General features: G+C 39.1%; 1 protein-coding gene across 1 annotated transcript in view; it reads right to left on the reverse strand.

The window, feature by feature from the left end:
• Positions 1-298: 298 nt before the first annotated feature.
• Positions 299-23,311, reverse strand: part of LOC104090776 (translation factor GUF1 homolog, chloroplastic) — a 31,860-nt gene continuing 8,847 nt past the window's right edge. The window contains exons 6-22 of the mRNA XM_070199504.1: positions 22,120-22,182; positions 17,367-17,411; positions 17,111-17,211; positions 16,703-16,799; positions 15,985-16,056; positions 15,308-15,462; positions 15,139-15,196; positions 14,553-14,633; positions 14,365-14,451; positions 12,572-12,643; positions 12,339-12,473; positions 11,935-12,008; positions 6,156-6,243; positions 4,962-5,039; positions 2,122-2,197; positions 1,708-1,748; positions 299-794 (exon numbers count right to left, since the gene is read on the reverse strand). Coding sequence (XP_070055605.1) covers positions 699-794; positions 1,708-1,748; positions 2,122-2,197; positions 4,962-5,039; positions 6,156-6,243; positions 11,935-12,008; positions 12,339-12,473; positions 12,572-12,643; positions 14,365-14,451; positions 14,553-14,633; positions 15,139-15,196; positions 15,308-15,462; positions 15,985-16,056; positions 16,703-16,799; positions 17,111-17,211; positions 17,367-17,411; positions 22,120-22,182 — 1,419 coding nt within the window. The 3' untranslated portion in view covers positions 299-698. The remainder of the gene's footprint in view (positions 795-1,707; positions 1,749-2,121; positions 2,198-4,961; positions 5,040-6,155; positions 6,244-11,934; positions 12,009-12,338; positions 12,474-12,571; positions 12,644-14,364; positions 14,452-14,552; positions 14,634-15,138; positions 15,197-15,307; positions 15,463-15,984; positions 16,057-16,702; positions 16,800-17,110; positions 17,212-17,366; positions 17,412-22,119; positions 22,183-23,311) is intronic.

The following is a 23,311-nucleotide window of genomic DNA, read 5'->3' on the forward strand; positions in this document are numbered from 1 at the left end:
TAAGCACTATAACAGATCTCACTCATCGTTTTTTCCCCTTCCAACAGCTGAGTATCTCATATATCATTTTACCTTTTTTTGTTGTTAGACAAATTAGTGATGTTTAGGGCATTGTAGTCTTAAAAAGAAGAGGAAGAAACGTGCTGATTAGGTTAATGTTGCATTCACACAAAAAATGTGTCTGTGTGTACATTAGTACCTACTATGCCACCAAAAACTCTCAGTCAAATCACTAACCTAAGTAGATATAAAATCCAAGAAAAAGCAGAAATGACGAAAAAGAATTCAACCAAACAAATAAACTGTAAATTCAAATTTATTCAGCAGGTCATAATGAGAATATATCAACTATTTGAATGATCAGCGGTATCTTACAAATAATTCTCCATCACTGCTTGATAGCAAAAGCTGTAAAATTACCTTGTAAAATAGCACTTTGTGGCTAATTACACTGGTATAGATACCAAAATTTACGGTAATTAACAAAAGAAATTGTTCCTCTATTTACAAAGTCACTACAATGAGAACTTCTCAATCTGAATTCCTATTCATTGATTGTAACTCTGTTTTGACGAAAAATCGCTCAAAATTCCAGAATCCACGGCTATTCACATGACATTTGTATCACAATTTGTGACAATGTAGTCATCACTTTCTTAATTGCATTTTCCCAATGCCAAAAATCTTTACTGAATGAATTATAAGACCTCTTTTTCAAGTTTTAATACAGCCATGAATGCTTCCTGAGGTACATCAACTTTACCAATAGCTTTCATTCTTTTCTTTCCTTCAGCCTGATAAAAAGATAGAGAAATGAATCATTATGCATAAACTGTGTAACCCCAGTTTACATACAACAAATAAACAAAACCACCATAAGAAATGACACGAGTACGCAAGCATAGTTTACCAGCAAGAATTTCACAAGAAATATATTGAAGAGTAAGCTCTGATTACCGTCTCATATTAATATAACCTGTTGATAAATAGTCTTGCGCCTAGGACATCAACTCTTTCCTCCAGATTAAAGATTCTCAAGTAACTAATATATAAATCATAACTGAAGGCCCAATGCAATTGGAAAGGATGACCAGGCTATTTGCTAAACAAAAAAATAAGATAAGAAACAAAAGCTAGACGATGATGGCCCCAAGGGCTTAGTTCAAGTGGCAAAGGTTGAGGGATTTGTGACTTGGGTCACAGGCTCAAGCCCTGAGCCATTCGAACTAAGCCTGGTATTTAAGTGGAGAAGGGTAGAGGGGTGAACCCATTATCCTTGAGTTTCAAAGGCAGCGGTTAGTCCTACCTAGTTGGCCCAAACGGATTTTTCAGTCATAAAAAAAAGAGCTAAGTGATGATGTAGCACCAGAAGGCAGAAGAGAGAGGTAAAGGAAAGAAAAGTAAATGGGGGAAAAAGAGCAGTAGGACCGAATCAACTCTGTAGATGCCGGAATATGCCCTGAGATTGATTTGAATATCCAGAAACAGAAAGGGACTTGGCAGATTCTATGGTCTGAAAATCCAAAATGTGAAGAGTGTTGTAACTAGATTTGATTTTCTTTCACAGCTAAGCATGAAACTAACAACAGCATATGCAAATATTTTTGTAAATGGAATACAGCCTAAACATCCATCACGAGTAATTGTAACTAACAATGATATTTATTACATAAGGCATTTGTTTCCCAGGAGAGGGGTGCAAGGTACCTGTTTCTTGAGCAGTTTCTTTTTTCTTGAGATGTCACCACCTACACGAACAAAGATGGAATGTAAAACAAATTATGAGATCATACACGTGTTTAAACATGTCTTAAGTATTAAGAGAGTTTAAGATGCTGCAGGAAACATCATAAATTCTAGATTCTCTGCAGAAGCGGAATGGGAATTTTTACAACTTTGATATGTATATCATTCTAAGAAACAGATCATTAAGATAAAATGAAGACACAAAGAATAAGAGACAATCAGGATATTTTGGAAAGCTTTCATTTCAAAACATGGAAAAAATACTAAGAGACCTTAACAGCTATAACATAAAAGGCACTTCATTGGCATGTGAAACAGTTCAATGCAACTCTAACTGTAGATTATCATACTGTTGGACGCATCTTATAATCTTACCGTAGCACTTCGCGAGAACATCCTTCCTGATAGCAGATATAGCCTCGCTGGCAATAACTTTTGAGCCAATGGTTGCCTGTGGTGACAAAATAAGCATTCACTAAAACTAATATACAAGGAATAGTATCAAAGATCAAGACTGTTACAGAATTTAAGTAACGACTTCCTATTTAGTGCTTGAACTCATTAGTAGAAAAGAATAGCACTATTCCTAAATAAATCAAAGGCGCTTAACACCAAGTAAGAAAGCTTGTTATAAACCAAACTTGAAGCAATTTATTCAGATACGGATTTCCTTATTTCAACTAAATTCAGAGAACAATGCAAAAGCATCATGCAATGAATTAATAAGTGAATATCTCGATAACAAATTCCTTTCTATGGATAATTTATGTGGTGTTCATTTATAAAACAGAAACAATGATTTTGGAAAGAGTAAAATGGGAGACCTACGTCTTCCAGACCAGAAAACCAAAAGAAAAAACAAGTAATCAACAAAAGCAAAGCTATCCAATATCATTGTTTTCCTTTTCCATCTCTTTTTTTTTTATAAGGTACTATCCAATATCATTGTTCACTAAAGGAAGTTAACTTATGAAATAGACTAGTTGCTTTAGCCGATAGGGATCATTTGCCGACATTCATGCAATAAAGAGTCAAAATAAACTAGTCCCAAGGAACTAGGTGAAATCGTCGACTAAAACCATAAAACTTTGCTTTGGACACTCTAATTCTTTACCAAATGATGCACGCGCAGTCTTGATGCTCGTATCATGTATATCATGTCAACTCCTTGCAAATTAAAGCTTCCATGCATTTGCTACATTAGCTCCTGTCATATCCATGACATTACTACATGTTACACCATGGCAACTATTGGTTTATTCAAGCGGCCATGTGTTTTGGCCCTAAGTTCATAATTTGGGTTCGCCATATTGCCCTTTTTTCATATCTTGTTACAGCAATAAAAGTCCAAATTGCATGAAAGCTCTAGTTCTTATTTAGTCTTTTTACCAGCATTAATTACGTAAAAGGTTCAAAAATATCTTGTAAAATCCTTAACTACTTTTCCCTTATCAATTGGTTTTTGGCTGGAGACACAGCTCCTTCAACAGTAAAGCAACCACTAACCAGAAATCAAATTGAAGGGACACACTGGTTCTAAGAAATTCTTGCATTATCATTCTAATAGTATTCATGAGGTAACAGCAAAATTCCTACCGCTCTATTGCAGTTGAGCGAAAACAACTTCTCGTTCTACTCCATTTTGAATGTCTTGATTTGCCTTTGCATGACAATTTAAGGTGAGTTCAAAATGTAATTGGTTACTATATGATAGAGGAATATGGGATGCCACAAGTATTTTTTGTTACTCTGGGAGTAGAAAAGAAAAAGAGTGATATTCAAATGTGAAAGAAGCTGCATCTAACACTATGAGTTGTTCAATATAAGGTAAAACAGTAGCATGCTCTAATCAGATGATAAGTACAGCCCGATCAACACGTACAACATTGCTTCACCTTGAATCTAGGCCTACGAGATACTTAAACACACAATAAAACATCGTTTAAATTACTGATAGCTTTACACTATAACGTGCATACATGTGTCCCATTGTAAAATATCTTTTGGCTTATTAGTAGCACACCGCAACTCTTTTGAAAAAAGTCTTCTGCTCATACAAAAGTCTCAGTGGATTTCATATGCTTTCTCAAAGTACACATTCAAACAAGCACGTATCCTTTGTAACACATAAATCAATATAAAAGTCTGAAAAATTAATGCAGCACTCGAAGTTCAGAGACAATTTGACTGCTCTCTAAACGACACAGCAAAACGGGAGTGGAGACGAAGAAATTGACTTGTTATTGGGACCACAAGATAATGTCATCAAAGATTGCATCGACTTAAACTTAAATCTCTCAAAAGATAACTACTTCAAATGTATAGTACATTCTACCACCGATAAAAACACTACATTTCAACGTAAAACTCAAAAAGAAAAAAGCAAAAGAGTTTGTGGACTATACAAAACTCTTACCTAAGTATGAAGACACCCCTGAAATCAGATTGATGTGAAATACATACCAAATAGTGACGCGCTACTCTAGTGCAACACTCATACTAATTGACGATGCACTACTCTTCGAGTTCACTTAAATACTTCATGAAACAACCAGCAAAGAGCAACATGAAATCAAGAACTAACCTAATTCTTTTCATATAATGAAGGAAAACATTGTATAATCCGTGCACTAGCGTCTTCCAAATGGATGGCCACCGATATAGGCACTTTGGATAGTTGTAGGAAACTAACCAAAGTAACCAAGCCTTTCTCCCTAAGAAGCATAGTGATGATACTAACACTATATCAGTGCTATCAAAGGCGCGCTTAAAGCACGCTTAACCCCTGAAGCGTGGCTCAAAACAAGTTGAGCGCTTAGCCTCGCTAAGCGGACGCTTCAGTGTTGTCATCAAGGCTCTAAGGCATACGTTTCCTTGCCAATGAGCGTAATCCTAAAGAGGCGACACTAAACAATTGATATTTCACCTTGTCATAAATTTTCTTCAATTTCTTTGTCCATATATTTGATATTCATGCTTATAAATATTAGCCTTGGACTACACATACATATTTGTCATTTTTCTCTATTTGTGCCTTTCTTCATTAAAGCCCACACTTTAATTACACAGTGTTATCAAAGACGAAAAACGCAAAAAAACGAACAACTTTTTCCTCTTGTAATGAAGAAAAACAATGTGAAATATGAAAGCTCTTAAAAATTACCATTATCACGAACAACATAAAAGATGACCAAATAAAGAAAGAGATGTCGTACCTGAATTGGCACTTTAAACATTTGTCTGGGTATTAGTTCTTTTAGCTTTTGGGTTAAAGCCCTTCCCACAGAATATGCCTGAAAAGATGCAAGTGTTACTTCAAATCTATGCAAAGGCAATCATTTGTACCAGATAAGATGGAATACCTTTCACATTGGTAAACGAAGGAGAAGGGCAAGATACCAGCGAACGGTAGACTCAACAAATAAATGTTTTTATTTTTGCATAATCTATGAAGATTTTAATTTGCTCGGACTAGGGTGCAGGTGTCTGATACGGGTACGGATCTAGAGGTCGGATCCTTCATGACCTAAATTTTAAGATTCGGGCATACGGATCTATGTAGGGATACGGGTGCAAGGATTCGGCTAAAAATAATTCAAATATCTAAAAATAGAGTTACAAATATATGTCTAAATTATGAGACATTATGTGAAAAACTTATAAGGTATTCCAAAAAGGAGAAAACATTGATCAAGAGGAGAATCCTAGAAGGAGATAAAAGGAATAGGACTGACTTAGAAATATCTATATACAAGGTATTCCATTTTCTTCAATTTCACCCTAGCTTTTGTTTTAATTTCAGAAATCATTGTATAAGTCCCAAATTTCACTTTTGATTTTTGTCAAAGTACCCAAAATCGGTTGACATGACCCGGTACGGATCCCACACCCACACCCACATCGTGTCGACACGGGTGCGGTACCAGAAGTGAAGAGTCCAGCAACAATAGATGATAAACAGTCAAAAAGATTATAGGAGAAGACAACATGGATTCCATCAATAACTAAGAAAAGAAAAGCAATAGATAATGTCTGCCAGTCTATTTTCAGGTAGCTAGTGAATGCTTGTGACTTGAAAAATCCTTCATGACTACACATGGAAGACAAAAGTTCTATTCTGTTCACCTATATTCATGAGGCAACAACTCTAGTACTTGTGAAGTTCTTCCGATTAAATGCATAATGTGGCTGACATTGGATGAAAGCATTTTAGTTTTTACCACGAGAAAAAGCTCCAAAATCTTGTCACGAAGAAAACACAATGCTAGCGGGGAAAAGAAGTATCTCAACACCGTCACAGCTGTCGAGCAAAAGTGCAGCAGAAGAATTTTATGCAGTAGGTTCTTTTCTCTCACATGAATTTGCTTTCCATTTTAACCACATATACATGTCATTAGACCCTTTGTTACCTTGTCTTTATGTACGATTGTTGCCAAGGGTTCGACACAATCACCATTAATGAGAATATCAAGCTTTATCAGATCACTTTCTGTATACCTGGCAGGCACAATCAGAGTAAACAGATCTCATTAGCAAGTTATCTGCAATTTTATGAACTTCAACAACAATCTTTGGATGCTAATTAGACATTTCAAACAGTTTTTCCCTTTCTCAAATATGGGAAAGAAATCCACTAATAAGTAAATGCAAACAGAAATGGGATTTAACTGAACAATCATCAAGCTAGAGAACCTTTTTTTCAAGCTAGAGAATTGGAAATTGGTACTTCTGTAAAAGATTGGAAAGCAAAGAACACATTAACTAGGTTCCAATTACGTCTTACAATTGGGATCAGTGTAAAGACCTTTTCATGCATCCAGATACTCCATTGATTTAGCAGTGCATCGAACTAAATGTTTATTTAACAGTGAGCACTCATGACAATAATACCAACTGTTTTTTTGATAAGGTAAATTGTATTAATCAAAAGGGAGAAAAAACTCCCGTATACAAGAAGTATACCAAAAAGTAGGGAATTTACATCAGAACATGATTCTCTACAAAAGACGCCCAATCTTCTACACAAGTAGGGGCTATATGGGTGCACCAAAAAGCGATCAAAGATAAAAGACTATTCTTAAGTTGTGAAAAAGGAGATTCAATCCCCTCAAAAACTCTCCTATTTCTCTCTCCCCAAACTGTCCACATGAGAGCTAACGGGGCGAACTTCCACGCCTTTTGCTTGCTTCTTCTACGGAAACCGGCCCAATTATATAACATTTCCTTTACAGTGTTTGGCATCACCTATTGAACACCAAAAAGATTCAGGATTTCCCTCCACAAACCCGAGGACACAGGGCAATGCAACAGAAGATGATCAACTTCTTCCCCTGAGCTTTTACACATGTAGCACCAACTAACAAGTGTAATTCATCTCTTTCACAGATTTTCAGTTGTCAAGATCACTCCCCTCGTCGCTAGCCATGCAAAAAAGCACACCTTCGTGGGCGCCTTAGGAATCCAAATCGAGGAGTATGGAAAAGTAGTCTCCTCTCTCACCAACATACTCTAGTAAAAGGATTTTACGGTGAACAAACCATCGCCATGCAACCCCCATCTCCAAGAATCGCAAGATGGATGGGGCATGTCTTGCCCGTATAGCAGTGCCATCAAATTTTGGAGCTCCGCAATCTCCCAATCTTGCATGTTCCTTCTAAAAGAGAGGTCTCATACTACCCCCTTCATGCTCCTTGCGAATCTGTTGGACCATCCATTCCTTCTGGTTTGAAACTCTGAAGACGTGGGGGGAAAGAGACCCTCAGAGTATCCTTTCCACACCACCTGTTATTCCAAAAGCTGATTTTCCTTCCACCTCCCACCCTGTAAGTGATGTTGCCATAGAAAGCTTCCTAGTTCTTCATGATGCTCCTCCACATGCCACACCGAACGGTGTTGTGATTGCCTTGGTCCTCCAACTCCCTCCCGTGGAATCGTACTTCTACTATGACCTCTCTCCATAGAGCATGCTCTTCTACCCCGAATCTCCACAGCCACTTCCCCAGCAAAGCTCTGTTGAATACCCTAAGATCTTTTACTCCAAGTCCACCCCACTTCTTTGGGGAAGTGGCTGTCTGCCAATTCACTAGATGAAACTTTCTAGTTCCATCCGCCGCATCCCAAAAAAAATTCCTTTGAAGCCGCTCCAGTTTTTCTGTGATGCTCGCAGGAGCTTGCAACGGGGACAAATAATAGGTAGGGATACTCGACAAAGTGCTTTAGATAAGCACTTCCTTACCGTCTTTTGACAAGTACCGTTTCTGCCAGCCTGCTAATCTTTTTTCAACCCTTTCAATGACTGGATTCCAAACCGTAGTATCCTTATGCAAAGCGCCCAATGGTAGACCCAGGTAAGTAGTGGGAAGAGAGCCCAACTTACATCTGAGAACATGAGACAAAGCATCAATGTTAGCGACCTCACCCACCGGAAAAATCTCACACTTGCCGACGTTGATTTTGAGTCCTGATACTGTCTGGAACCACTGCAGGACCTGTTTCAGGCAGGTCAACTAGTCCATATCGGCATCACAGAAAACCAGGGTGTCATCCGCAAAAAGCAAATTAGAGACTCTTCGGGCACTGAGCACCCCGATCGAAGCTGAGAATCCTCTCAAGAAGCCTCCACCCGCCGCACGATCCATCATTTTGCTCAGGGGATCCATCACTAGAATGAATAGCATAGGGGATAGGGGGTCACCTTGCCTGAGACCCCTGGAGCTGCCAAAGAAACTACACGGGCTACCATTAACCAGGACAGAGAATCTGACTGAGGAAATGCAGAACTTGATCCATCCCCTCCATCTTTTCCCAAACCCCATCCGCATCATAATGAAATCCAGGAACTCCCAATTGACATGGTCGAAAGCCTTCTCAAGGTCCAACTTGCACAGTAAGCCGGGTTCTCTATTTTTCCTTATGGAGTCTACAAGTTCATTTGCCACCAAAGCAGCATCCAGGATCTGCCTACCTTCAACAAACACATTCTGGGAGGACGAGACAGATACGTCAAGAACCTTCTTGAGTCTGTTGGAGAGCACTTTAGAAATAATCTTGTAAATGCTCTCCACGAGACTGATAGGCCTGTAGTCTCTGATACAAGATGCGCCTTGTTTTTTAGGCACAATAGTGATAAAAGAAGCATTGATACTTCTCTCGAAAACACCATTCACGTGGAAGAATTCAATGGCTTCCATCAACTCCCCCTTAATGGTGTCCCAACAGAGCTGGAAGAAGGCCAAGGAGAAACCATCAGGCTCGGGGGCCTTATCACCAGCACAACTCGACACAACCTCGTGCACCTCCTCCTCCTCGAAAGCCCTTTCTAGCCACTCACTGTCTCCCTCCCCTATGTGGTTGAACTCTATCCCCCAAAAGTAGGCCTCCAACTAACTTCCTCTTTGTATAAGTTCTCATAAAACCCCACTATCGCCCCTTTTACCTCCTCCTCTCCCTTAATCCTCACCCCGTCCACAATTAAGGACTCTATGAAGTTTCTCCTTCGATTTGCGACCGCAACCCTGTGGAAAAACTTGGTATTCAAATCCCCCTCCTTTAACCAGAGCGCCCTCGATTTTTGCCGCCAACTAGTCTCCTGAGCTATTGCTAACTCGATTATTTCCCTCTTAACCTCCCCCAATCTCGCTTTCTCAGATTCATCTAGCTCCCTCACCCCTCCCCCTCTCTCTAATTCCCCCAATTCATACATAAGCTCCCTCATTTTAACCTCTACCCTCCCAAAAACCTCCTTATTCCACCTAATAATATCTCCCTTGAGCAATTTGAGTTTCTTCGAAAGACGGAATGAAGGTGACCCCGATACCCCGTAGCTTGTCCACCATTCTTTCACTTTGTCACCAAATCCTGGCACTTTCAACCACATGTTCTCGAATCGGAAGGGAGCACGCGCCCCCTCCCTCTGCATCCATCTAACAAGATAGGCAAATGATCTGAAGTCAGCCTAGGTAAAGGAATCTGCAGCACATTCGGCACCAGCTCATCCCAGGAGGGCGATATCAGAAATCTATCAAGTCTTGACCTTGAGTTGGAATCCTCCGCCCTGGCCCAAGTAAACCTTTCCCCTGACAAGGGAAGATCAATAAGAAAGTGATCATTGATGAAGTCAGAAAACTCCTCCATGGCCCTCGAAATCAAACTACACCTTAATCTCTCCTCCGGGAATCTAATAGTGTTAAAGTCTCTCCCTAGAACCCATGGAATGTCTCATTCCCCCATAATATTGGCCAGTTCCTCCCAGAAAGACACCTTGGACTCTTCCCCTACCGGTCCGTACACTCCCCCAAATCCCCACTCCACCCCTCATTCTATCTTTGACAAGAGCTGCTAAAGAAAAAACTCCTTTCTTAATCTCCTTTACCTCCAAGCTTCTATCATCCCACATAAGAAGAATGCCCCCGGCACTTCCCGCTGCTGGGACGCAGTCATATTTCACCCAACTACCTCCCCAGACACTTCTCACGATCGCATCCGACAAAGCTTCCATTTTGGTCTCCTGAAAACAAACTAGGTTGACACCCCACTCCCTAACTTCCACTTTGATAATGACCCTTTTGTTTGGGTCATTCATCCCCTCACATTCCATGAAAGAATCTTAACTTCCATAAGTAACAATAGCCCAATTTTCCCCACCCCCCAGCCTAGGTCCCTTTCTCCCTGTCACACACCCGGCCCCTTCTCTGGTACACACTACATCCCCTAAATTATTTTGCTTAACACCTTTACCCAACTCCCTCCCTGCACCTTCATAAAAAGACTGTTGCTCAATCTCCCTCAACAGTTCTAGCACACTATCTTCCTTCCCTTCAAAAGAAACACCTAAGAACTTCCCAAAGTTTAATAGTTTATCCTCCATCCAGAAGGACATATCCCCTTCTCCATCCGTGACGAAATTGGACAGGCGTCTTCTGTATGTACCCTTTTCTTGCCCCTACCGGAGGAATACAAGACCATAGCATTGCTAGCAATAGGAACTTTAGGTGCAGGGAGGATCTCATCATTTCCTTGAGAGGCACCAACCTCTGAAATAAACGCCTCGCTGCTATTGGAATGACCAGAAACGCCAGCAGGGTATCGGGATGGAACCCTTGGCGGCATATTAACTGGTATTACTGGACCGCCACTGACATCAATTGGGGCAGGCGCAGCAATCTCCCCAGGAGAAGAAGGACCTTGTAGTGTAACCTCAGCACAACTAAGCACAGGGGGAGATGAGGGGGCGATGGAGCTGGGTTCATCAGAGGCGAGAGGTCGTGGAATAACACCACCAGCTTTAGCCGGTGCTGCCCCTGGATCAGCGGCCGAAGAGGGGCGCAAGTCACTAGAGCTTGGTGAAGAAATACCACTGTGTGAAGCACCATTGGCAGAAGAAGAAGGAGCGACTGCTCCCATATGCTTAGGAGCCTTATCAGACACAAGTTGATACAATCTGGGCCCCTTGGGGTCAATTCTAATAGAATTGGGAAAAGTTGTTGGGCCCATATGTGGAGGCCCAGGCCTATACTTGTTGAAAACTTGCCCGACCCTATGATAGTTAAAAGAGGACCGGCCCATTCTACCTTTCCAGCCCGCATCACTAACCCAGGGGCATTCACGTCTTTTCCTGCTGGACAATAATACCAACTGTACGCCTGATTCAGAATATCAAGCTAAAGGTTTGCCATTGACACGCGCAGCAGAAATAGTGTGAGCTCTCTTCAGATAGACATCCATGGAGGGCAACAGTAAAAGGGTTCATAACTTTAGAATATCTACCTAACAAATTTTTACGAGTTGTTCTTGGGAAGAAAATTGGGATCTTCTTTCTGTAATAAGATCATTTTGTACAAATTAACAATCTTTCTGCAAAAGAAAAAGAAGCTACATAGGCATTTTATGAGGAAAGAGATTTCATATATTCTCCTTTAACATTTAGAACTTCTCCTATTCCTCAGACATAAGAGGAAGAGGATAGGTACAAAAGAAAATGTGAATACAGAATTGTCTCCCTTAGCTTGGAACAAAAAAAATGAACCAACTTTCATCACCTGAATCAATTCAATCGTACTAGAAGCATGAGCCAATTTAAATTGAGAACAAGAGATGAAGTTAATATTTAAAAAGTGTGTCCAAGTTCCAGAATATTAGGAGATCAAATCATTGGAGATAGATTTGACACTGCATAATATGTTGTCTTACCCGATAAAGGAGTATTCCATGCTTGCATAACCTTTGCTTCTTGACTTTAGCTGATCAAAGAAATCTCCAACCATCTGATGCAGAAAATTGACACATCATGACTGGACAAAGAAAGACCCAGCTCAACATTGATAGACGTGCTCACAGAAAAAGAAAAGAAAATTGATATTATCCCTTGATAAAAAAACAATAGAAAATGAAAAACAAAACAAAATTCAACATGGAATCCTTAAGAAAAATGAATACACAACATACATTGTGAAGTACCAAAAAACAACTAGTAAGCAAAACGAAAGCCACCCATATTTTACATCCTCCAGACATGTATTTTTTGTACCCTAACCCTTTTTCAATCCACAAGAGCTCTACATCAGGGCACTGGTTAACTAGTTACAAAATAGTACCTCAGCAAGTGGCAATTCGTATATCAGTGAAGCTCTATTCTCGGTTATATATTTCATCTCTTTGAATATTCCTCTTCGATCTTGAGCAAGTTCCATAAGAGCACCAATATAATCTTTTGGGGTGAGCAGCTCAATCTGCATGGAGAAGAATCACAAGCAGATGTCCAACTAGTTAGAATTGAGACTGCATACAAAAGACAAATTTGAAAATAGTCATGAATTCAGAGAGCAACCTTAACAAATGGCTCCTCAATTGACCGTCTTTTTCCAGGTTCAGGAAGCAAAGATGGATTTGAACACTCAACCTGGATCAGATCAGATGCATGCATATAAGACCATAACATGGAAACATAGGCTCCAATATAAAAACTGCAAATACTGGAAGATGAACATAGACTACTTCAAAGGATGAAAAACTTAAAAGATGAAAAGTAACACTCTAAGTTATAAAAGATAAAGTTTTGTCAATAAGAATGATCTCTCTTTCTAGTGTATCATAAGTTCCCCTTGTAATTTTTTAAATTACACAACCCCTCGTGTTGTCTAACAGTGATAATTTCAAAGTATCCCTGTATGTCACAAACAATCTCAATATGAAATCAGTCTTTTATTTTTGAAATAAAACTTTGTGAGAAAGAAGCATACTGAAATATTCTACTAAAGAAATCAGTTAATCCTGATGGCGTTTTAGGACGATTCTGCCTTCTTCTTTTTAAAAAAAAAATGGTAACAGTAAGGATGATACTGTTATCCTGGTAGATATCTTGTTGTTTAAATTTGTAGTTCTTCTTTTCTTTAAGTCAGAAGTGAAGGTGCAAATCGATATTTTGTACAGAAAAAACAAAGCAGCAGGACAGTCAATGTTACGCTGCAACACTATTAAGCTAAGTTGCTCGGACACGGGTGCGGGTGTCCGACACGGGTGCGGATTTAGAGGTCGGATCCTTCGAGATGTAAATTATAAGATTCGGGGATTCGGATCCTAGTACGGATACAGTTGCAGGATCCGGCTAAAAATAATTCAAAAATATAAAAATATCTCTAAATTATGAGAAATTTTGTGGAATACTTACGTATAGCTTGTAAAGTGTGGATTTATTTTTTATTCTCAAGTTGTAGATAAGTAAATGATTGATTTCCTAGATAAGGTATGCTATTTTCTTCAAATTTACCCTAGTTTTAGTTCTGATTTCGGGAATCAAATTGTATCTCGTCTCGAATTTTTCTGTCCGTCGTGGTCAAAGTACCCAAAATGACCAGTTCCGGTATGGATCCCATACCCATACCCATACTAGTGTCGTGTCGACACGGGTGCGCCACCTAATCTGTCATGTCGGAGCAACTTAGCTATTAAGGTTAAAAGAAAGTACACTTGAAGAAAGGCAAAAACAACATTGAACAGTTAACCTATGGGGAGGTCTGCGGGATGAAACTTTTAATTAAGTGGATAATTGTACTAGCAACTGCAGTAAACTAGAATGGGTATTAATGGCTTGACACAATCAACCGCAGGATTAAAAACTTCCTAGCTACCTGTGCTTAGTAGATAGACAGTATAAATACTAGCTCATTAACCTGACAACCATGATAAATTTGCAAAAGGATGCAACTAGACATGAGGGAGTAAAAGAACGCTTAAAGCAGTAGAATTTTTTCCTATTAATTAACCCATTTATCTGCCTCCAGATGACAACATCAAATCTAATAGTCCTTTCACTAGCGGTTAAATCAAGGAAAAGATTCTTGTAACTGCTCTACTGGTAAAAGCTTTCGTATTTCCTATTATGCTATCTGGAGTAGAAAGAATATAAAATTCTATGGTTTTAAGAATGCAAGCAGATATTTCACAGGGTTGTCTAAACCCAAATAATTTTAAAGAATGCCCGGTTTCCACACCAGAAATACATTATCCCATTTATGATACCCTTGAAAAAGTCAGCATTTAGAGCTAAACTCTGACAATTTCATTGGAACAAAGAGGCACAACTCAGAATATAAAGCTTGAGTGCAGGACAAGAGATGTTACAATATCACCATCTATGCAATTGACTCGGTAAACGACACTCGGGGCTGTAGTTATTAGAGACAAATCGTACTCGCGCTCGAGCCTTTCCTGTGAAACAAAAGTATATTAGAGCACATGACAAGCACAGCCGTCAGGGTAAAAAATAATCAAGTTACTAGCAGTGAAGTTAACATGAAGCTTATTCTGACCTGAACAATTTCCATGTGAAGAAGACCCAAAAACCCACATCGAAATCCAAAACCCATAGCACTTGAAGTCTCTGGCTCAAACTGCAAATTTGGAATTATAAGAGAAAAATCTTGCGTAAATTTGCAACTTCCAAGTTTATTAGCAATATCCATAATAATTGCTACATCTCCCGGTTATTTCTAACAAATTATAAGTATAAAAGGAAGATAAAACGATAAGTAAACAAGAATACTCATAAATCTGCAAATTCATTAAGTAATATTGGTCAAAGGATTATGATGGGGTCGACTACATGCACACGCATAAATTTGAACAAAAGTACAATTTCCAACATCAATGATTAAGACCACAAGTTTCGAAAGTCTTTATTTCTTTCTTAAACGTCGTGTCTCTTCAAACTACGCCATATAATTGAAACATGGGGAGTACATCATAAAAGCCAGAGTAGAATGAACGATACGTGATACACAAGATTCTGAACACTGACTACAAAACTAATGCTCGACAAGTAGTCAAAAGCATTGCAATGAGAAAGTTCAGGAACTCATCGAAAAACCATCAGTAGTTATATTGCAAATGTTTTACCTTCAATGCAGCATCATTAAGTTGCAACTTCTCCAACGCATCACGAAGCTCACTAAACCTGCAGAATTGTTGACAACCATTTACTGTGGCAAATCTATTTGCATTCATGTATATATATATATATATATATATATATATATATATGTAAAGTATGAGAATAGAAATATACTGGTCGGCATCGACTGGGAACAAGCCACAAAAAACCATTGGAGTAGCCTCCTTGTATCCCGGTAGTGACTGCTCTGCTTTTCTATTGAAGTGTGTGATAGTGTCACCCACCCTAGCATCAGCTACTGATCTTATGGAAGCTGAAAGAAAGCCCACCTGAAATGATAAACTGAAAATCTTACAATCTCATCACTTAAAGTAAATTGACCTATTTGAATGAAGATTTTAAGGTGCCCCATCATGATTTGTCATTGTTTATCACATCAATTATATTAGTTTCTTTGTCATTTTTCCATGATTTGCAATAATTTGACGCTATGATTTCCTGATAATTTTTCATAAAGGTGGTGTCCAATCCAACTTGCGAGCACCTGGACTATTCCATGAGGTACTTGCTACCTCTCACTAGCATGATACTGAGTAACTCTGCCCACCAAAGCTTAGGCAGATGGGAAGAAATCACCTAGTGTTTATTGTCTCTGTTGAGCATGATTTCTCAATAATTAACTGTAGAATCAAATCAATCTATCTTGGTCATCAAGGATGTAGCAGACCGGGAACTCTGAATGAGAAGTGGTGAATAATTGCTTATTATGCTTTGGACAAGAGGTAGATTCTTTTTCCTGATAAATAAGAAGAGAGGTATTAGAATTAAATTAGTCAGATAAGATATTCTACCTCTCCGGCATATAACTGATCAACTTGCATCTGGTTAGGAGATAAAACTCCTAATTCATCAGCAAAATAATCCTGCATTTGTTATAGTTAAGAATAAGCCAACAGGTATTTTGATCTATCCATCAACCAAATAAGAGAAAAGAGAAAAATTCAGAAAATTGAGAAGGTCATCTCTTGTAGACAGGTAAAGAATGAAAAAAAAATATTGTATATAAGAAAAGAGGATTGAAGTAGAGATCGGTACAACACTCCTGGACAAGATGCCTTCAAAATTTAACACATAGAATAGGTATAATTCTTTAAGACATCAGGAGATCAATGACATTATTTTATCAGATCCAAGGGATGTTGAAGGTTCTAGCAATGGACTCCTAATTCGATGGGTTGAAGCTTACTATTTCCTGTAAAAGGTTTTTTTTTAACACATATTAGGAATTCTAGCATTGAACCCCTAATTGTATGAAAAGAAGCTTATGATCTTTAAAAGATTAGTTTTTCACACACAAAGGCAGAAGTTGTCGACTGCCCACGTAATTCTTGCCTTAAATTTTCCTTGGGCAACAAATAAGGTCTTTCTTTTCGAACAATAAGTCGCACTATTATTCTCAACAGTAGAGCACCTAGAATCAGCAACTATATCATGAAATGCTAGATGATGATTTTCCAAATGATCACTTGGACAAAAGAAAAGGTAAAGTATATGATTAAGAAACCATACCTTCCCACTGGCCATAAAAAACACTCTATCACCTTTTTTAATAGTCCCATCAATGATTCGAAAATAGACAATAACACCCCGATATGGATCATAATAACTGCATAAAGAGATAAAGGGAACAATTTCAGTTAGTTATGATGTGCTATCCCAAGTTTTTCATCAATGCATGTTCGCAGCTTTTAAATTATTTTCATAATGCTGGTATTTCTCCTGCTACTGTGTAACATCTTCCAAAGTAAAAACAGATAACATCAGTAATATTGAGATTAGTAACCAATTTCTTAATATTGGATATTGCAACTGCATGATTCAAATTTCTAATGAGTATTTCCATGCATAAGCTTTCTAACATCTGTAATAGTAGTAAACTAACGCGAATATATTCAAAGGGCTGTCAATCAGATATACCTGTCAAATATAAGAGCCCTCAGAGGCCTTCCAGCAGTATCACCTGGTGATGGAATCTTCTGAACAATTGCATTTAAAATTTCCGTAATACCTATTCCTTCCTAACGAGGAAAACACACATCAAATTCCGCAAGTTGTAGTAGGGCTCATTTATTCAACCACTAGTTCACATTTCTTCTGTTTGGTTACAAGAAGAATCTGCCATGCATTCTTTGAACTAGAACGAATGGAAAATAAGAATAATAAAAGAAATTACCTTTGCTGAGGCGTGTATTGCATTGCTACAGTCCAGGCCAACAATCTATATGTGAGAAGGCACGGGAGAAAATATGTTATTGATATATTGAATGAATAAATACAATACAAGAGGTCCCTATTTATAGCTATATACTACAAGGAGATATTACTCCTCTTCCAATGTGGGACAAGACTACACTATACATATCTATAAACTAACACTCCCCCTCAAGCCGGTGCATACACATCATATGTACCGAGCTTGTTACACATGTAACTAATACGAGAACCAGTAAGAGACTTAGTGAAAATATCTGCTAGTTGATCATTCGACTTTACAAACTTTGTAACAATATCTCCTGAAAGTATTTTTTCTCTGACAAAGTGACAGTCGATCTCAATGTGTTTAGTCCTCTCATGGAACACCGGATTTGACGCAATATGAAGAGCAGCTTGGTTATCACACACTAGTTCCATCTTGCTGATTTCTCCGAACTTTAACTCCTTGAGCAACTGCTTGACCCAAACTAACTCACACGTCGCCATAGCCATGGCCCGATATTCGGCTTCGGCGCTAGATCGAGCAACTACATTCTATTTCTTGCTCTTCCACGAGACCAAATTACCTCCTACTAGAACACAATATCCAGACGTAGAACGTCTATCAAAAGGTGATCCTGCCCAATCAGCATCTGTGTACCCAACAATCTGCTCGTGTCCTCGATCCTCGAATAGTAATCCTTTGCCTGGAGCTGACTTTATATACCGAAGAATGCGAACAATTGCATCCCAGTGACTATCACATGGAGAATCCAATAAACTGACTTACAACACTCACCGGAAAAGAAATATCACGTCTAGTCACTGTGAGGTAATTCAATTTGCCAACCAACCTCCTATATCTCGTAGGGTCTCTAAGAGGCTCCCCATGTCCAAGCAGAAGCTTAGCATTCGGATCCATAGGAGAGTCAATAGGTCTGCAACCCATCATTCCAGTCTCCTCAAGAATGTCTAAGGCATACTTCCGCTGTGAAATAACAATACCTGAGCTAGACTGAGCGACCTCAATACCTAGAAAATACTTCAATCTGCCCAGATCCTTAGTCTGGAAGTGCTGAAAGAGATGTTCCTTCAGATTAGTAATACCATCCTGATCATTACCAGTAATAACAATATCATCAACATAAACCACTAGATAAATACACAGATTAGGAGCAGAATGCCGATAAAACACAGAGTGATCAGCCTCACTACGAGTCATGCCGAACTCCTGAATAATTGTGCTGAACTTACCAAACCAAGCTCGAGGGGACTGTTTCAAACCATATAGTGACTTGCGCAATCTACACACACAACCATTAAACTCCCCCTGAGCAACAAAACCAGGTGGTTGCTCCATATAAACTTCTTCCTCAAGATCACCGTGGAGAAAAGCATTCTTAATGTCTAACTGATAAAGAGGCCAATGACGTACAGCAGCCATGGACAAAAAGAGACGAATAGATGCTACTTTAGCCACGGGAGAGAAAGTATCACTATAATCAAGCCCAAAAATCTGAGTATATCCTTTTGCAACAAGACGAGCCTTAAGACGATCAATCTGGCCATCCAGGCCGACTTTGACTGCATAAACCCAACGACAACCAATAGTAGACTTACCTGCAGGAAGAGGAACAAGCTCCCAAGTGTCACTCGCATGTAAAGCAGACATCTCGTCAATCATAGCATGTCGCCATCCTGGATGAGATAGTGCCTCACCTGTAGACTTAGGGATAGAAACAGTAGACAAAAAAGATATAAAAGCATAATGTGGTGACGACAGACGATGATAACTTAAACCGACATAGTGGGGATTAGGATTAAGCGTGGATCGTACACCTTTGCGGAGTGCAATTGGTTGACTAAGAGGAGACAAGTCCGCAGTAGGTGCAGAATCTGATGCGGGGCGTGAATCACCTGGGCCTGATGCTGGATGTGGACGACGATGATAAGTCAAGAATGGTGGAGCTGCAGAAGGTTGAACTGGATTATGTTGAGGAACTGGAGCTATAGGTGGCGGAGCTACAACCGGAATTGTAGGTGGTGGAACTGGAGCTATAGGTGGTAGAGCTACAACTGGAGCTATAGGTGGTGGAGCTACAACTGGAGTTGTAGGTGGTGGAGCTGGAGTGACTGAATCTCCAAAAGATGAAACTGGTAGTACCTCAGAAATATCTAAGTGATGACCTGAACCTGTGAAGTATGATTGGGTTTCAAAGAAGGTAACATCAGCGGACATAAGGTACTGCTGGAGGTCAGGAGAGTAGCATCGATACCCCTTTTGTGTTCTCGAGAAACCCAGAAATACGCACTTAATAGCACGAGGAGCTAACTTATCTGTTCCTGGAGTAAGGTTATGGACAAAACAAGTGCTTCCAAAGATACGGGGTGGAAGAGAGAACAAAGGTAAGTGGGGAAACAAGACAGAGAATGGAACTTGGTTCTGGATAGCTGAAGATGGCATACGATTAATAAGATAGCAAGATGTAAGAACGGCATCCCCCAAAAACGCAACGGAGCATGAGATTGTATGAGTAGGGTACGAGCAGTTTCAATAAGATGTCTATTTTTTCTTTCAGCTACCCCATTTTATTGAGATGTGTACGGACAAGATGTTTGATGAATAATCCCATGAGATTTCATAAACTGCTGAAATGGGGAAGACAAATGCTCTCGGGCATTATCACTATGAAATGTGCGAATAGAAACCCCAAATTGATTTTGAATTTCAGCGTGGAAGGTCTGGAAAATAGAAAACAGCTCAGATCGATTTTTTTATCAAAAATATCCAAGTGCACCTGGAATAATCATCAATGAAACTAACAAAGTAGCGGAATCCTAAGGTGGAACTGACCCGACTAGGACCCCAAATATCTGAATGGACTAAAGTAAAAGGTGACTCTACTCGATTATCAAGACGTCGAGGAAAATGGGAGCGGGTATGCTTACCAAGCTGACATGACTCACACTCTAGAGCTGACAAGTGAGATAAACCAGATACCATTTTCTGAAGTTTTGACAAACTGGGATGTCCCAACCGTTTATGTAATAAATCTGGTGAATCAGTAACAGGACAAGTTGTAGAAGGAAGACAAGATGTGAGTCCATGTGATTTAGCAAGGATAAGGTAATAAAGTCCGTTTGATTCACGCCCGGTACCAATGATCCGCCCCGTACTACGTTCCTGTATAAAAACATGGTCATCAAAAAATAAAACAGCGCATTTAAGTGATTTGGCTAAGCGACTAACAGCTATGAGATTAAAAGGACTATTGGGAACATAAAGGACTGAATCTAAAGGTAAGGAAGGAAGTGGGCTTGCTTGACCTATTGCAGTTGCCATGGTTTGAGACCCATTGGCCATTGTGACTTTTGGAAGAGATTGAGAATACGAAATAGTAGTGAAAAGAGATTTGTTACCAGAAATATGATCTGATGCACCTGAATCAATGACCCAAAACTCAGAGGATGAAGATTGGGAGAAACAAGTCACGCTATTACCTGTTTGAACAACAGAAGCTATCTCAGACGATGTCTGCTTACATGCTTTATACTGAAGGAACTCAATATACTCTGCTAAAGAAACCATCCGACTATTCAAAGCATCGGTCCCCATGTCGCTACAATTTGTAGTAGTAGCTGAAGAAATAGCTTGAAAAACACTGTTTACAGCAGGAAAACAGAACACTGTTCACGCTGGAAACACTGTAGCTCGCCAGAAAATTTCAAAGTTGTCGGAATTTGTTGTAACCAGGATGGATAGACTCGGAATTCGTTTGTGAGCAAGCTGTCCTGAAGAAATATTTTCAAAAAAATGGCCAGAAAAGTCACTGTTCACGCCGTAAAAATATATAAGTGACCGGAATTTGATTTGAATTAGATGGGTAGGCTCGGAATTTTGAGGAGAACACACTGTCCTGAAGAAGCTTCGCGAAAAAATGGCCGGAAAGTGGCCGGAACCCTCGCCGGAAAAGTTGTTTCCGGCGCATGGAGGAGCGTGGCGGCTTTTCTGCCGGATAAAATTTCAAGGGGTTGGTAGTCGGAGGGTGATCTACCTGATGGTGGTGTTGGTTTTAGCACAACACCGACAGAAAGTGACTTTCACTTAGACAAGCCTTAGGTCACCGAAAAAATTACACGATGACTAAGTTCTTTCTTCCCGGTTAACGCTGGAATGACGCACAGCGATCTTTTCTCACTAATGCTCTGATACCATGTGAGAAGGCACGGGAGAAAATATGTTATTGATATATTGAATGAATAAATACAATACAAGAGGTCCCTATTTATAGCTATACACTACAAGGAGATATTACTCCTCTTCCAATGTGGGACAAGACTACACTATACATATCTATAAACTAACACTATACAACAAGATGAGTTGATTCTATGGTTAATTGTGAAGTTACAGAAGCTTCAAGTATCTTTTTCCTTCATTCATATCCAGACAGCCATACGGCAAACCATTGACACCACAGCATGTAAAAATGTGACTTATCAATAAAGGCGTTTTAGTGGTCATCTAGCCTTAGAGAAAATTTGCCAAAATCATATAAAGCAAGTAATACTGGTTATAACAGCATTAGTAATTTAGTGACAACCAGAGCTGTACAGTAATAATAGCCATAGCTTATTCATTTAGTAGTGCAGAAAATCATAATTGTACCACTAATAGTAGCTATACTTCTAACAGATAAAAATCCTAACCGTATTTATCTCAATAAACCAACCTCTTCTATCTCTTGAGCAACACGATTTGGCTCAGCCCCTGGAAGATCAATCTTGTTCAAAACCTGAAGAGAAGAATCATCACTCTTGTAAGCAAATACATAATCAAATAAATATGAAACAACATGATTTGAACACCACGATGACAAAAGACTGGGGCGTCATGACTGATAAAGAAATGACGAGAGCAAAAATACTCCTCCATCCCTAGCATGACATAGAGCACATTTTAAAAACAAAAGCAAACTAGTGCATCACAGCTTTGAAAGAATTTGTGCACCTAACCTAAAACCTTAAGGCAATGGATTAGTGGCGCAGGGCATTATAAACCCCTTAGGGGTCGTTTGGTATGAGGTATAAGGTGGGATAAGATGTAGGATTAAATTTATATTCTGTTTGGTTGGCGGTAAGGCTGTCCAACGGGACGGGCCGTCCCGTCCCGTCCCACTTAATTCTAAACGGGATGGGCCCATGTTAAACGGGACACGGGATGGGACGGGATGGCCATTTCGTCCCGTTTGTCTCGTCCCGTCCCGTCACGCGTCCTATTTTTTATTTTTATTTTTGAATTCTAGCCGTTGGGCAACGGCTCCGATTGCAAAAATAGCCGTTCCCAACGGCCAAAAATGGCTATAATTGGCCTCCATCCTCCCAAAACACCCCCCCCCTCCCCCCAAAAAAAAATTTTTAATATAACCCCTAAGTTTATTAAATTACACATTGCCAATTCCAGAACAATGTCCGAGAGAAATTATAGATAAGTTACAACGAAGTTATATAGGAGCTTACAAATATTAGTATGATAATTCGTAATTGGCTACTAAGAGGCTTAGTTCAAACAGAACCCTTCCTAGAAGGTGGCTGCGTAGATTATATGCTCTTCAAAAGAATTATATTTGTATGTGAGATTTGAAAGTTCTATTAATAAAATAAAAGGCTCTAAGCGTTGAATTTTTTTTTATGAATTGTCTTACACTCTTACTTAGTTACTTAATGGCTTGAAATTATATTAAATAAATTATAACTTTATTATAAATTTATAATTACTAGAATATTTCATTACAAGTCTTTTGTTTTAATATTTTATAATTCTTTACTTAGTTTTCTAATTTCCGTTTAATTTTTAAGTTTATTAAATAAGTCAAAAAACTAGCCGTTGCAAACTTTAAAAACTTAGTCATTGTCAAAAAAATA

This window comes from Nicotiana tomentosiformis, chromosome 4, assembly GCF_000390325.3.
Source record: "Nicotiana tomentosiformis chromosome 4, ASM39032v3, whole genome shotgun sequence".
Lineage (NCBI taxonomy): Eukaryota > Viridiplantae > Streptophyta > Magnoliopsida > Solanales > Solanaceae > Nicotiana > Nicotiana tomentosiformis.